The following is a 12,858-nucleotide window of genomic DNA, read 5'->3' on the forward strand; positions in this document are numbered from 1 at the left end:
ATAATTCATACAAAGCAATAGCTAAACTTTTTTCCTGCAGATTAGAGCGGCACCACACAGCCACACCTCGCAAAAAACAGGACACACCACACGGCCACACCACAAAAAACAGGACAGATCCCAGTCATTGTTCAGTCCATTTGGTGTCAGGAAGTTCAATTTAAAAATCTGTCCTGTTTTTTGTAGTATCAATTCTTTGTGGCAAAAAATTTTTGTAGTAACAATTGTATGTAAGTTGTATTGTGGATCTCTGTGGATACTGTGTCTGTAACTCTAAAGAATTAAAGCATGTAACTTTAAGGGTCAAAGTAATGTTTAACACCTGTTCGTATATATATCATGCAAGGTGTGGCCGTGTGGTGCCGCTCTAATCTGCAGGAAAAAAGTTTAGCTATTGCTTTGTATGAATTATTCAGGATCAGTGAAGGTTCGTATTTTTGCTTGTTACATGTTATTCTATTCTGGTTCTTAGCTTGTTGGTTATTTTTGATATTATCTTTTGTGCAGCTTGTTAAAGCTTCAGGTGAAACAGGGCTATATGCGCTTCCCTGTCGCTCAATTGCGCTCTGCTGCCTATGCGAAATAGCGGTGTTCCGCTTTTCACTTATATACCTTCCTGGCTGAAAGGACTGCGAAATTGCACTGTGCCGCCCATGTGAAATAACGCTGTGTTTCTTTTCAACACACCTTCCTGGCAGAAGGGATTGTCATAACCTTCACGACACAGCTTCTCAGGGATATCCCTGGACTTCCACTACTAAGAAATGAACTTTGTATTGAATGAAAGGACTTTGTTTTCGGGGCATTATGTATTGCATTCATTATGAGTATTGTGGTTTATGTAGTAAGTTATTTATATAAAGTTTTTCATAAGTGAGGCTGGTTGCTTGTGGATGCCTTCGGGCTTTGTTCCTGCTTCTTTACCCCAGCAAGCAGAAACTGATCTTGTTTGCCATGGGAAAGCGGTGGGGCAAGTTGCAGCCCCACGGCAGCTTCTGTGAAATCAGACAGAAGCACCGGGGGGAAGGGTTCTGAGACCGGAACAAGCCTAATGAGAAATCGATCCCCCTTTCTGGGAAGGAACAGCAAGCCAACAAGAACTAATTAAAGGCAATTCTGGCCATAAATGAAACTTGAATGCCCACCTGTAGACATAAATCTAACACCATGCCCAAGTTACAAACTTGTTCCTTTAGAGGGAGTACAATACCATCTCAAACAAATTTCTCACTTCAAAGTCAGCTATACTGGCAACCAAAAACACCTTAGTCTTTTTGGATTGTGCATTAGTTTACTGATTTACATTTTACTCCACATCTCTGGACAACCACTGCCAGTGGTTTCATGTTAGTTGTTGAAATTCTATGCAGGAGTGAATAGAATGCTGTGGAATCCAATATAACAATACAAAGGGTTTGAATATTGTCTCCAGCACCACCTTCTGGTATGTTTCAGCCAGGTAGAAATGGTTCCATTTATAATTATAGCCATTACGCACACATGTCTTACTGCAAATTTTCAGAGCAGTAAGCCTTTAATCTTGACTGTTCAGAGAACCAGTTTAGTGTAGTGGTTAAGTGTGCAGACTCTTATCTGAGAGAACCGGATTTGATTCCCCACTCTTTCACTTGCACCTGTTGAAATGGCCTTGGGTCAGCCATAGCTCTGGCAGAGGTTGGCCTTGAAAGGGCAGCTGCTGTGAGAGTCCTCTCAGCCCCACCCACCTCACAGGGTGTCTGTTGTGGGGGAGGAAGATAAAGGAGATTGTGAGCCGCTCTGAGATTCAGAGTGGAGGGCAGGATATAAATCCAGTATCTTCTTCTATCTTCTTGTATTCTGTGCCCAACTTACACACCATTCTTTTTCCTCCAGTGGCTTTATTCTGCAGCTACAATTTAAAAACCACGCTTTTCTAAATCAGGGTTGACCATGACTTCTGATGTGTGGGGGGTAATGTCTAAAGTTTTCCTTTTTAAGAATTTATGCAATTGCCCTATTGCAGCTACACAGTAGTGTCCAGCGAGCATCTTCAATTTAAATCCTCATGCTTCAGGTTTTTCCCATGCATTTTAGAGTTAGACCAATTTCCCACTCACCTTACGCCACTCTCACATTCATCTTCTCAGTGGGGCTTCCTTCCGATTTCACACTATTTGCGCCGGGGCTGCAGCAAGTGTTGACGTTTCTGCACAGCTAACAGAAACCACTAAAACCAGTTTCTATTTGCTGCACAAAAAGCGAATGCTTGCTGCAGCTCCGGGGCAAATAGTGTGAAATCGGAAGGAAGCCCCACTGAGACGATGAATGTGAGAGTGGCGTAAGGTGAGTGGGAAATCAGTCTTAATCTGTTGAATGAAAGGGAACTACAGAAAGGAACACAGGCAAAGGGGAAAACCCAATGTTAAAATTGACAAGACTTTTTTTAAAAACTGACAAGCAGCTGCAAAGCCTTGTTTTCCATATTGCTGAGAACTAGAGGGTTTCTCTGCTATGTTATCAGCTACTGTGAAAAATGGGAAAGAGTCACACAATCTCATAATATGGAGAAACATGTTGAGTGTACAGAATACATAGTAGAACCCACTGACACTGGCACTGCAAGCTGTGATCATTGGCAGCATGTGTGTGTGCGTGCATGCCTTTGCAAAGTTGGCTGCAACTCCACCATACTTTGCACAGGCTGCAATTTGAATGGAGGAGTGCTGTGGCAGAAGTTCTGGAGAGCTTTTTTAGTCTTGTCCCAATAAATGAAGGTTATTTTTGCTGATGCTCTAGTGCAGTTGCACAGTAATGCTAACTTCCTTGCCCTTCCTTGAAAATTTGTGTGGTTTTTCTTTGTGATTCTCTAATTCAGTCCTGCAGATTGGTCATTATATTAGCAGTTTTTAAAAGCCTGTCCTGTGCTGATTGCACTCTGTCCTCCAAATGGATTGATCCCAAGCTATTCTTAAGTTCAGCAGTTTGCAGAAGGTCCATGTGGCTCAAGCACCATTTTAATGGTTCCCTCTGCCCAAACTTTGTTCAGAAAAGCACTAAAGGGGAAAACACTGTCTCCTTCTCTTTACATCCCATGTCAATTTCAGTCTGTGCTGACAATCTCCCACCTTTTTTGTTTGCAGGCAGCACTGAAATCCTTTTTTCCCCCTTTTTGCACTGAGGACACGCTGTTTGCCTCCTCTCTGATCCCCCTTTCAAGTCAATACCAACAGGGAACTAGACGTCATGCAACTCCTTTTAAACATTCCCTGTATTTTTTACTTTTTAAATTCAGCGATCTGAGACTATTGATAGTCTCATATCACTAGATTCATGCCACTTGTCAAAAAAAATGTAAAACAATGATGGGAAAATGGATCTCGTACGTTGATGAAGGGGGAGGGTGGTAGAAGGTGCAGAGTGGGCAGAATGCCCTTGATGTGGGTGAAGGAGTGATTTTTGAGTGGTGGTAAGAGACAGGGGAAATCTAAGGGAATCTGTATGCTTTTGAATTACCTTTGGTTTGGGAAGCAAAATAAGTGGAAAATCAGCACAAAAGCATTCTCAGAAAACCTGGGGAAACAGCAACCAGAAATTTTCTAAAATATTCTGAAATCTACCTAGAGGCTAAGGTAGAGAAAATCCCTCACAATTTGAAAAAGCTTCACTGTATTTCATCCCATTCACTGCCAAAGAGTAGATTCAAAATTGTGTTCTGATCTCATGCTGTCTACCAGCTAATTTCATTGTCCCCAGTTCCTCAATAAGCAAAGGAGCAGATGAACTCTACTTGGTGAATGTCTAAAAGCAAACATAACACAGTGTTTCATTACTGTCCATTAATTTTTCTCTGTTGACCCTAGTCCCACAGCCATAGAAATCAAGAATTTAAAAATATATCATATTTTATATGTTTACAGTAACATATAAAATAGGTTAAGGGGGGCAATCCCCTGAGAAATTTGGTTGTACAATCTCCATTGAAATGTACTGTAGTGCAGCACCATTAATTGCTCAAGAGGGCTTTTCCCCTGTGGATTGTGCCTCAACCCCTGGAAGGTTAAAATCCCTTCTACAAATACATGTGATAAAAGAGAACAGCAAAAACAGTCTTTCAGTGCAATGGATTGCTGTAATGGAGCTCATTATGGTGATGTGGTGGTGATGGTAACTGGATAGGAGACAGAAATTTAAAAAGCAAACTGTAAATTGTTTCTGCTTTGAGAGGCTGGTTTCTCTTCTAGTTTTTAAGGATAAATTTATTCTAGTATGGGTGTTGTTTTTTTAAAAAAAGTTGTCTTTTATGGGATTAATTTTTATAATTACTATATAATAATTGTTTTTATAAATAAATTATTTTAAATTATTCTGTTAATTTGTGGTACAGGTTTTTCCCACCTTGATGTCATGCTTGTGGAATGCTATGACCCAAAAGGCGACCAATGGAATATTTTGCAGACTCCCATTTTGGAAGGTCGAAGTGGTCCTGGATGTGCAGTTCTTGATGACAGCATTTACCTTGTAGGAGGCTATAGCTGGAGCATGGTATGTACCTGTTGTCTTTAAACAGCTCCTCTCAAATGGTAGCTGAAGCACACTGTGACCATTCTCTCAGGAATGATAATTAAATCACTGTCATAATCTCTGACAGCAGCCAATGTATAACCTGTTTTAGAAAATTGCCTATAGTCATGTCTTTAAAAAACAGAAGTATAGTGATTGTGAGGGATGGGATTCTAAAACAAAAATTACAGTGATTGTGAGGGATGGGATTTTAAAACAATCAGAGAGATTTCTAGTATGCTGAATTGTATGTACAGAACATACAAATGCATGCTTTAATAACTAGAGTTCAGCATAGTTATCCTTCGTGCCAGAGGAAAGTTACAGTTATTCTGGGAACAGTGCTCCTCCCTACGCTGATTAGACTCTTCCCCGCAAAGCATATTACTACATCGCTGAAGCATTATGTTTGGAGGATGCCAGAGAAGACCTTCATTACTCTGAGGCACTCTTTACTTTAATAGGACTGTTCTCTCCTTGGAGATAAATCTTTATTATCTACTTCATTCCTTTGGGGAAGAAGAAAAAAAAATAATGTGTTGGGCTTCTCGGTATTCCAGATAACTGAGCTTTGGTACTCCCAGCATGAGTATATCATTATATCAGCCATCCATACTGAGATCCTAGTTCACATCCCATTTTTTTAAAGATAGGAAATTGTGTCTGAACCCAGACAACTCATTTCCACATGGTTGTTATGAAGATTACGCATACACAGTGTTTGAACAAGCAAGGGAGCTGCGTCACTGAAATCACCTGGGGAGGCTGAGTGTTGCATATCAGCGAGTTTAACCACATCTGTTTTCTATTACAGGGAGCCTACAAATCTTCCACTATTTGTTACAGTCCTGAGAAAGGAACCTGGATGGAGCTTGAAGGAGATGTAGCTGAGCCACTTGCAGGACCTGCTTGTTCCACTGTCATACTACCAGCATGTGTGCCATACAACAAATAACATTCTGGAGATACTAAAATGGACACTGTTAAATTCTGAACAGTAATGAGGAGTAGCATAAATATTTTAAAAGAACAGAGTTTCTGATACCACATATCACAAGACTTAACCCCCCAACATTCCCATTTATGATTTCAAAAGGACTTAGCATCGTTTCCACCGCAGATAGAGACTGGTATCTTGTCAGACAACTAGCTTAAGCGCATGGAACATTGCACATGTTGACAGCCACTCAAGATTGATCTTGACTTTTTTCCCTGCTAAAGACCTTTATATTGATTCTAAATTAAAAGGAAAAAAAATGCTAAACATCCAAATAGCCACCTGAACTGAACGAAACTATTATTGTGCATTGTATTTTACCTGCATGGGATCTGTACTGAAGTCATGATGTTGTTTTTCACATAAGTAATTCAGATCTGAGGTACTGAAAAGCACTGAAAAGGAGAATTGTCTCCTCCATTTGAATCCTAAACTATAGTTGTTTCACATGTTCTGCAAGCAATACAACATCAGAAGGATGATCATAAGAGGTAAAGGCATAATCATGCTGCTGCTGTTTTGAACAACATTCTCTGTCTTGCACCCTGCTCTCAAAGATTTGTGTATTAGAAACAGTTTCAGGCAAAGATCTTTGGAGTGTGCAGCATATAAATATAAATATATTAAATAAATCCCCATGACTAAGTATAGATAAAAAAGCCAAAAGCTGTCAGAGTTACTATCACAATTAAGGTTTTTAGATTAGTGCAAATAAAAACAGGAATTGGCACCAAAGTTAATTCAGAACAATTACTTTTGAAGTCCATAGATTCTGATTTTATTCCTGCATAGAATGGAAGACATTTTGGCTTGAACAAATAATTTTTTTTCCTTAAAAGATTCAGATTATTTGTGTAATAAATTCATAAATATCAACTGTTTGTTATCAGGAGTTTAAATCATTTTGACTGATCAGTTAGATGCATATTTCAGTCAGATACATTTATCTCTAAAAGCAAGAGGACAGATTTCAAGGTAACTGGCACATATATGATTTGTATCGTGGGATATGCAGAGACCCTTGTCAAGGTATTGTAATCCTCTTCTCTGGTTTTCTTTAACATTTTATTAATATGTTAAATGCTTTGTGCTTTTAAGAGATATACTGGCATGATACATGCAGTAGTGCATAACAATCTCAGCAGATTTCTTCCTATTTAAAAAAAAAGCTAGCCATGCCTAAATGTAGCCTCAATGTAGCTTTCTGTCCAAACCCCATGTTAACACAATATAAAAGTTCAAACACTTCCTCAAACATTTCTAATGTCATCATATATACACTCTGAAAATCCAAAACTTTTGCTATGCCTACACTCCTTTTGACATCCTTGCAGCAGTAATCTTGTCCCAGCCATCTTTGGATAATCCTTTAGATATGTGCATAGTAAATATTGATCCACAGCCCAATTAAACTAACTTTAACAGAACTAAATCCTCTTAAATCTCTGTATTTCAGGATGAAGACAGATGTAGCATAACAATGGCTCACATGCATCGTTGAGCCATAAGGTAATCTTGGTTTCCTCCTGGCTAAAGGCTCATTAATTGCCTTATTAATTAAAACATTTTTTAAAAAAAATTAATACCAAATTGACTTGGAGGTTGTGGATGGAGAGATTTCTTGGTGGCATTTCTTCTTCAGACTTTCCCAGAACTCAATAATGGAAAAGAATACTACAATTGAACTGAATGCAGTGAGGAAGCTGTTCTAAAAATGTTAGATCTGTGTTCATCCTCAGCTGAACTGTGTTGTGCATAGTACTCTATTTGCTTAGAAATAAACAAAAGGACATCATTTCAACAAAGCTTCTTTAGACATAGATGATTAGTTATCTTTGTTCTTATGGACTGGCTTGTTGCAGTAATGCAAGCAGAAACTTGTACAAAGTTGTACCAGATCATCTTTTAATTGTGCAAAAGTATTAATGTCACCTGAAAGGTACAAGGTAGTATAGAATCAAACCCACCTTTCCCAAAGCTGTAAATGCAGATTTCATTAATTATGATCCATAGGGTAAGAAGCAAAAAGACACCAAATGTTGGCTTCTGCTTCAGTAAAAACAAACAGAGGGCACATAGCTGGCCAAAGAAAACAATTGGTAGGATATTGTTACAGACTTACAGTTAATTAGAGTGACAGTGTTCTAAGTCCACTGAAGTTAATGGACTTAGAATGGTGTAATTCTACTTAAGATGGCACTGTTAGGCTTCTGAAAAAGTGACAGAGATAATGGAGAATTAAGATTGTATGTATGTCCTTTTATGACATAATTATTTTATTAATATTGTTACCATTCCTGCCATTCTGCTTATGCTGACACCATTGTTGTTATTTGCATAAAACTATAAGAGATTCAGTCTCCATATGTAGCAAATGAATTCTTGAGAGAACTGCTCACTAAAAAGAATTAGTATAATGAAAATCCTACTAAAGAGTTCCTGAAATTGAAGTGTTTGTCCTGGACTCTCAACCCATTTTTTTCTATGTAGTGCAATCTTGGTTAGTTTTGTATCTATTTGTGTTGTTCAGATCCAAGGGATTTCTTGTAAAATAATATTTTGTGCAATCATAACTTTTGGGAGTTTTGTTTAGAAATATATATGTGTATATAAATATATGAAAAGGAATCCTGTTATTAACATTAAATGAGAGAACTTTTAGTGGCATTCAAAACCAAGATAATGTCTGCTATTGAACATTGTCTCATGCTACTGTTAAAATGCCACTTTAATGAGAGGGATTGGTCATTTAAGTTTTTTAAACAACAACAGTAACAACAATTTAAAGCATTTATGAAGATTATATGTAAATCTTTCTAACTTTCTGGAAGGCATGACTATGGAAACCATAAAAGTTGCCAATCATGTAAATTATGTACAGTATTAGAATGTGTAAATGAAGCTTGCTTGTAGGGGGAGGGAACTTTAAATAAAACCTTATGTACTAATGCAACTGTCTAACATATCTCTAGTTATAAAAGGTGTGTTTAAACATCCGACATTACATTCTGCAAAATTCTCATCATCGTATTTATATGTAGAAATGCAAGTTATCCAAGAGCTTTCTCCTCTTGAGATACAAATCAGACCTATGCATGTAAAGAAAGAATGGCAAATCTTTTGAAGTATGAATAGTGATTTAAGAAGCCAGCTCCCTTAAAGGATTTTCCTTGTAACTGAGACTGCAGGGACAGAGGGAAAAAATGTAACATGTAAAAGTAGCACTAAACTGCATTTTTGGAACAAAGTTTGAGTCTAGTGGCACCTTTAAGACCAACACAATTTTATTCAAGGTATAAGCTTTTGTGTGCATGTATACATCTTTAGATACAATGAAATGAAAATTACCAGTTCATACATATAGGTAGAGTTTGAGCAGTAAATTAGCTACAGCATAAAGAAGATGTTTAGCAGATTCAAGGACCAAACAGGAATAGCAAGCTTATGCATATGGTTATCATTTGTTTGGGTTTAATTCTGGGGGGAAGCATAGTTAAGGAAATAAATATGTCAAAATTGGAGATTGATGGGCAGCTGTATCCTTAATTGTAGAATGCTGAGAGTAATTAACTAAGAAGACCCTACCATCACGCTCCATCCATCTCCTCTCAAGCATGGAGGTAACCTTACAGCATGTTCTTCTTGGAAGTGGGGTGCTTGGCTGTATGGAGTTATCTCTCCTTTCCCCAGACCAGAGAAATACATTCCAATTACCATTCCAAATTACATTACACTGAGGTATTTATTATGTTGCATCACAATCTACTATTCTAATGTTATTCCACATGGGAAATAAAATAAAATAAAGATGTATAGCCCTTCTGGAGGATTGGTAAGAATACAGATGTTAGAGCCGAATGAGGTTAGCATATGTAGTGAGATAAGAAACCAGTAGCCCTATTAATTCCTGGGATTTCATTGTTCTGAGTGATATAATAACCTACAACTGAGCAGTTTCCATTTCTAGTCTGTTCCTTGAAGGTCCTTTGCAATAAAATAGCTACTTTGAGGTCACCCATTGAATTTCCTGGAAAGTTAAAGTGTTCTCCTACAGGTTTCTCAGTCTTGTGATTCTTGATGTCAGATTTGTGTCCATTTATGCTTTGGCATAGAGTTTGACCAGTTTGTCCCATGTACAGAACTGAAGGGCATTGTTGGCATTTGATGGCATATACAGTGTTAGAAGACGAGCATGTGAATAAGCCTGAGATGGTGTAGTTGATGTTGTTAGCTCCAGTGATTATGTAGTCTGGATGTATGTGGCAGCAAAGTTAACATCTGGGTTTACTGCAAGCTCTGGTGCCAGTGTCCATGTTCAAATTAGATGTATTATTGTGGATAAGGAGTAGTTTGAAATGGGGGAGCTGTCTATACACAAGAAAAGGTTTGCCCCTCAGTACTTTGAAAGAGAACTGTATTTATCCAGTAGAGGCTATAAGCTTATAACCAGAAGCTAACTTTGCTGCCACAACACAATCACAATAAACACAACATGAGATAGCAGGGTCCCCAAGGACTTAACAGGGATATTAGTTTCTTATCTTACTACACATGTGAACCTCATTTAGCCCTTACATTATATTCACAACAATCCCACAGAAGGGCCAAACAAATTAAATTAAACCCAAACAAATGGTAACCATATTCCTGTTTGGTCCATGAATTTGTTAAACATCTTCATTATGTTGTATGCTAATTTCTGCTCACCTTCTACCTATATGTATGGACTGGTAATTTTCATTTCATTGTATCTGAAGAAGTGTGTGTGCACATAAATCTTACACCTTGAATAATTTTTTGTAGGTCTTAAAGGTGCCACTGAACTCAAACTTTGTTCTGATGCAATTTTTATTAATATTTAGCTGTTTAAAATGTAATATATTTTTGTATGTATCAGTGATACAAGAACAGAACAAAATATTTTGCTTTTTGTGTTCTGTTCTAGGTTTAAAATTCATAACATCTAAGAAGCCTTAGTCATATTGGTCAGGGTGGTTAGTGGGAGGGGAAGCTACATTAATGAATTCTAGAGTGCTTGTAATGCCATAAAAGATTCAGTTAATCTGCAGCATAGATGTTGATCAGTGAAACTGAACCAGCTCCCTGGACCTTGTCAGATTTATTCTGTGCGTGTCAGTGTTCCACACCAATTACAGATTTTAGAAGAGGCTGTCATGCAAAACTCTGTGCCCTCATATATAAGCCAGCTCAGATGTAACTAAAATTAAAATCTGACTGTGGCAAATCTCTGTGATCCTGATATATGAAAATCCAAATAAATTATTTGTTCACAGAAATGAAAAATAACTTCAGGAAATTTCAAAAATTACTTATGCAGGATTAATCCAGCTCAATGAATGCATCTTGCATTGATTAATAAAGCATCCATGAATTGCAAAATAAAAATACAGAAGATGTTCAGACACATTATCTTTGTGTCCCTTACTGAAGCTAAAGAAGAATATATGCCCTGCAAGAGACGTGGCCACTCAGTGTATTATTTTAATTGTAAGGAACTGAATATAAAAACACTTTTGATTTTATCATTATCCCATTAGTTTTCATCTTACCAACCAGGAGTGGTTGTTTTTATCCTTTTACTTCTCTGAAAAACTTAAGTTGTAAAATAACTATAGCTATAGCTCAGACTAGTTTATTTTTCCTTCTCAAATTTGTTCAGATGTGATGCCTTGTGTTCATTCTGCTGATATTATTCCAATGTATAGATTTTGGATAGTGCCTCTGTGCATCCTGTAATTTCCTACTGTTATGTTTCTCTATGTACTGCACAAATATCTCCAATAATTTTAATGAAGTACTCATTTGGACTATGAGTGGTAGTGAAATAACTTTTGCTCCTCCCACTGGATATTGGCCCTAGTCTCTTACTTACCAGGTACTGGTACTTAAAATGCAAATCTAAGGTCATGACCTTCAATGAAGTCAGCAGGAGCTCCTGCTGGCTTCATTGAAGGTCATGACATTAGATTTGCATTTTAAGTACCAGTACCTGGTAAGTGAAGACTTAACAGTATTTCAGTATAGAGTGACAGTCAGGGTAGGGCAATTCAGATGCCCCCTCATTGGCTGGGAGCTGAGCTCAGCATTGGAGGTTAACAAAGTCTAAACATAAGAACATGAGAAGCCATGTTGGATCAGGCCAATGGCCCATCCAGTTCAACACTCGGTGTCATACAGTGGCCAAAAAAACCAGGTGCCATCAGGAGGTCCAGCAGTGGGGCCAGGACAATAGAAGGCCTCCCACTGTGCCTCCCCAAGCACCAAGAACACAGAGCATCACTGCCTCAGAGTTCCAACAATATGCTGTAGCTAATAGCTACTGATGGACCTCTGCTCCATATGTTCGTTTATCCAATCCTCTCTTGAAGCTGTCTATGCTTGCAGCCACCACTGTCTGGTGTCAGGTTGTGACACAGTTGAAATTAGGCCCCAGACTTCAGCTTTGTGCTTAGTAGGCTTCCCAATCCCCAGGTCCCAGCGGGGGATCCCCTGGTTTTACAGGCTTCCCCCCGCCCCCAGCCAGCTGGCCGGAGGGGGAAGCCCCGCCCCCATCTATTATTCCCATAGGGAATAATAGGGAATTGATCTGCGGGTATCAGGGGCTCTGGGGGGGCTGTTTTTTGAGGTAGGGACACCAAATTTTCAGTATAGCATCTAGTGCCTCTCCCCAAAATACCCCCCAAGTTTCAAAACGATTGGACCATGGGGTCCAATTCTGTGAGCCCCAAAAGAAGGTACCCCTATGGAAGGAGGGCATTTTAAAAAGTGTGCTGTCTCTTTAAATGTGATGGCCAGAACTCCCTTGGAGTTCAATTATGCTTGTCACACCCTTGTTCCTGGCTCCACCCCCAATGTCTCCTGGCTCCACCCCCAAAGTCTCCTGGCTCCACCCCCAAAGTCCCCAGATATTTCTTGGACTGGACTTGGCAACCCTAGTGCTTAGGCAAAGCCTGTCTCCTTCCCCTCCCCATGCAATTATTTTCAAAAGCTTAAGTGATAGAACTCTCATGCAAGTCTTTGTCTGGTTTTTGCCTTTAGGAGCTGATGAAGCATCAACCAAGTAGGGTTGCCAGATCTGACTCAGAAAATATCTGGGGGACTTTAGGGGTGGAGCCAGGAGACTTTCGGGGTGGAACCAGGAGCAAGGTTGTGGCAAGGACAATTGAACTCCAAAGGGAGTTCTGGCCATCATATTTTAAGGGACCATATGTTTTTTTTTTTTAAAAAAAATGTCCTTCCTCCATTGGAAATAATGGAGAATAGGGGCACCTTCTTTGGGGGCTCATAGAATCGGACCCCCT

At 38.8% G+C, this 12,858-nt stretch overlaps 1 protein-coding gene across 1 annotated transcript in view; it reads left to right on the plus strand.

Annotated features, from left to right (window-relative positions):
- KLHL14 (kelch like family member 14) overlaps window positions 1-8,482 on the plus strand; it is a 123,284-nt gene extending 114,802 nt beyond the window's left edge. The window contains exons 8-9 of the mRNA XM_060243843.1: window positions 4,364-4,521; window positions 5,354-8,482. Coding sequence (XP_060099826.1) covers window positions 4,364-4,521; window positions 5,354-5,494 — 299 coding nt within the window. The 3' untranslated portion in view covers window positions 5,495-8,482. The remainder of the gene's footprint in view (window positions 1-4,363; window positions 4,522-5,353) is intronic.
- Window positions 8,483-12,858: the final 4,376 nt, after the last annotated feature.

This window comes from Heteronotia binoei, chromosome 7 (genome assembly GCF_032191835.1).
Source record: "Heteronotia binoei isolate CCM8104 ecotype False Entrance Well chromosome 7, APGP_CSIRO_Hbin_v1, whole genome shotgun sequence".
Taxonomy (NCBI): Eukaryota; Metazoa; Chordata; class Lepidosauria; order Squamata; family Gekkonidae; genus Heteronotia; species Heteronotia binoei.